The 3,127-nt window shown below is 41.8% G+C and overlaps 1 protein-coding gene across 3 annotated transcripts in view; it reads right to left on the reverse strand.

Moving 5' to 3' along the window:
- Positions 1 to 1,859: 1,859 nt before the first annotated feature.
- Positions 1,860 to 3,127, reverse strand: part of ttbk2a (tau tubulin kinase 2a) — a 47,783-nt gene continuing 46,515 nt past the window's right edge. For all 3 annotated transcript variants that reach the window (XM_014016514.1, XM_014016516.1, XM_014016515.1), the window contains one exon: positions 1,860 to 2,923. In XM_014016514.1, coding sequence (XP_013871968.1) covers positions 2,458 to 2,923 — 466 coding nt within the window. In that variant the 3' untranslated portion in view covers positions 1,860 to 2,457. The remainder of the gene's footprint in view (positions 2,924 to 3,127) is intronic.

The raw sequence follows: 3,127 nt of genomic DNA on the forward strand, positions 1-3,127 counted from the left end.
GCCCAATGGCTTAACTAGTTACTGTTTCATGTATTTTATCCCTGCCTGCAACAAGACAAAAGTCAACACTACTCCAGGTTTCTCTAAACTATAGATGTAAAATGAGGATCTCAGCAACGCCTCATTTCATGAGAGTTATTATAAGATTATTATAAGGGGGGGCTTACCTCCAGTTTAACCCTTAAGGCTTAGTTTGCTCATACTGCATCCTTACTGAGCATGTGAAACGATAAAATTGTTAGAGATAAAGTAATGTGTTTTATTATAACCTTATATCTGAAAAATGTAAATTTAAAGCACAATGCAATGATTTGAAAATCTCATAAACCCTTATTTAACTCACAGTAAGCGAATCAATAGTAGACATAGAAAACATATGAAATTGCAATATCTAGGGGAAAAATAATTTGATTTTGATGGCAGGAACACATCTTAATAAAAAAAAAGCTAGATAAGCATTTTGCAACTAATTAAGTTAATTGGCAGTCTCTCAGAAGTAAAGATGGTCAGAGGTTTGTTTGCCAGGTTATGGAAAACAACAAAAGACAAAAACGACTTCAGAAAAAATTGGGTAGACTTTAAAAATCCCATCATCTACAGCTTATAATGTCATCAAAGACCGAAGAATCTGGAGAAGTCTAGATGTGCAAAGGTCAATAATGAAGACCCCCCAGGCAGCACTGCATCTGTTCTGGAAGTCTCTGCATGAGCTCAGGAGCACTTCCACAAATCATTTTCAGTTCGTTGTGCCACCCACAACTGCAGGTTAATCCTCCTGCTGCCCTGTTTAAAACTAAAGCCTTGGGGGGGTCATCTTGAATCAAGAGCAGGAGAAATAAAGCTCTATCATGCAACAATGAAGGCATTTGTGAACACCATCCAGAAACATCCCTGTCTTCTTTGGGCCAAAGGTCTTTTAAAAAGAACTGAGGCAAAGTGAAAAGATTTTCTGTGCTCAGATGAGTTATAATTTTAAGTGCTTTTCGGAAATCATGGATATCTTGTTCCCTGTACTGTAGCAGAGAGGGACCATCCAGCGCATAGTTCAAAAGCCTGCCTCTCTGATGGTATGGGGATGCATTGGTGCCTATAAGGGTTGGGCAATATCGGCAAAAAAAAGGAATCACGATTGTGGTATTTAGCCGATAACGATTAATTTGATGATTAATCCCGTGGAGTCCCTGGACACCCTCATGTCCTGGTCACATGACCAATTTAGTGGGAAAGATTTGCTCTTCGGAAAAATCTGTTCCAAATTGTGTCAAAATTACAGACTTCAGGCTATACTTCAAATTTTAAATTGTGTTGATAGATAAATAAATTAGAGTGTTTAATTAATGTTCATCATATCTGAAGCAGAGAGAAGCACTGAGTGGACTGACTGGAGGCTTTAATCGTATTAATCATCAAGTGCCAAAACATAATCGATTAATGTTTTTCTGACAATTAATTGCACACAATACGATTATGCTCAACCCTAGTGTCTATAGCATGGGCAGTTTGCACATCTGGAACGGCACCATCAATGCAAAAAAGTATATACAGGTTTTAGAAAAACATGTTCCCATTCAGAAAAAAAAAAGATAAATAAATAAATAAATAACAAGGAAGAACTCAATGCCAAAAGCATTGACTGGTATGCCTCCACCTGCCATAGACTCGACTGCATTTAAAGCACTGGGCATGCAGTTACCTGCTGACCTATATTTTTGGACTTGTTCTGAGAAGTATGTAACTAAACATGAATTCCTCTTTGATAATAACCATATCATTAAGTTCAGTGACCAACAACTCGTGTACCATGCAAAATAAGGGGATTCAATCAACAAAGATCACTTTACTTAACCTTTATATTTGACCTTTGACCCCAAAATGTTTTCAGACATCCGTTGGGCCAAGACCAAACGGTGCGCACAAGACTAATCAAAGAACAGTATACTTCCTCAGGAGGCATAAAAATGCATAAAAGCCCAGAACTGTTGAATAATAAGAACATCAGGAAACATTGTCTGGTCCCAACTGTTTAGAGATGTGTTGCTGTCATCAAACAGTCTTGTATGTTTACTGTACGTATGATGTTTGCAAATCATTGCACACTTTGTGAACATTTTACGAAATGTCCCAGCTTTTTTGGAATTGGGGTTATATTTGAAAATGGGTGGAACCTGCATGTTTTTTGTAGCTCAGTGGGTTAAAGGCTCAGCTTCTGCCATAAAACATTTTTCAACTATTTTCTTAGTCCAAAACTGAAACTCTAGCATAACGGGACAAAGCTAGTGTGCAAATGCAAACAGAAGAGAACACTGAGAAGAAGTGTACATCTCCGGCTAACAACACAGAAATGAAACTAATTATTTCTCAGATTTACAAGGAAGACTCAGGCTTTTATCCTCACTGTTTTTAATACTATGATTTCTGGATACTTCCTCTGCTGTGGCAGCCCAACCTCTGGCGCAGCTATCTGCTCAGCTTGCTGGAGCACTTGGCCTCCCGGCTGCAGCCCTTCCCCCTGGACAGGTGGAAGGGGCCTGTTCTCGCCTGGCGGCTGCAGCACGTCTCCTGGTGGTGGAGGTAGAATCGGCGAGGAGGCGGCGAGCCGGAAAAGCTGGGAGGCGAGTGACTGCGGCCCACGCAGATCCCTCCCACGCCACCGCCGCCGCCGCCTCGTTGCTCGTGGCGGGAGGGCGAGGAGCTGACGGAGCGCTGCAGGGAGGGGGAACTGCGTGGGAAAGCACCGGAGCTGCGGTGGTGGTGGTGGTGCGGCGAGCTCGTCAGGCTGCAGGCGCCCAGCTTGGAGCCCCTGTGCTGAGCTGAGGACTGGTGGTGGAGGGGGGAGCCACGGGAGCCATGCATCAACTGGGCAAGGCATGAAAGGAGGTCTGAGTCACTGGTGCTGCCAGTTCGGATGCGGTAACGCCTGAGTCTAAATGAGAGCATTTAGAAAAAACAACAACAACATTGTTTAATGTTTACTGTATTAAACTGAAGGACTCAAGTGAGTTCAGTCATCTAATGTACATACTTATATTCACACGCCATGAACTTTTCCACATTTTGTCCCTTTAGTTCAACAAGAAATATACATAGCAAGTGTATACACACACATATACATACACACATACATATA

The sequence above is a fragment of the Austrofundulus limnaeus genome, unplaced genomic scaffold (assembly GCF_001266775.1).
Source record: "Austrofundulus limnaeus strain Quisiro unplaced genomic scaffold, Austrofundulus_limnaeus-1.0 Scaffold147, whole genome shotgun sequence".
Taxonomy (NCBI): Eukaryota; Metazoa; Chordata; class Actinopteri; order Cyprinodontiformes; family Rivulidae; genus Austrofundulus; species Austrofundulus limnaeus.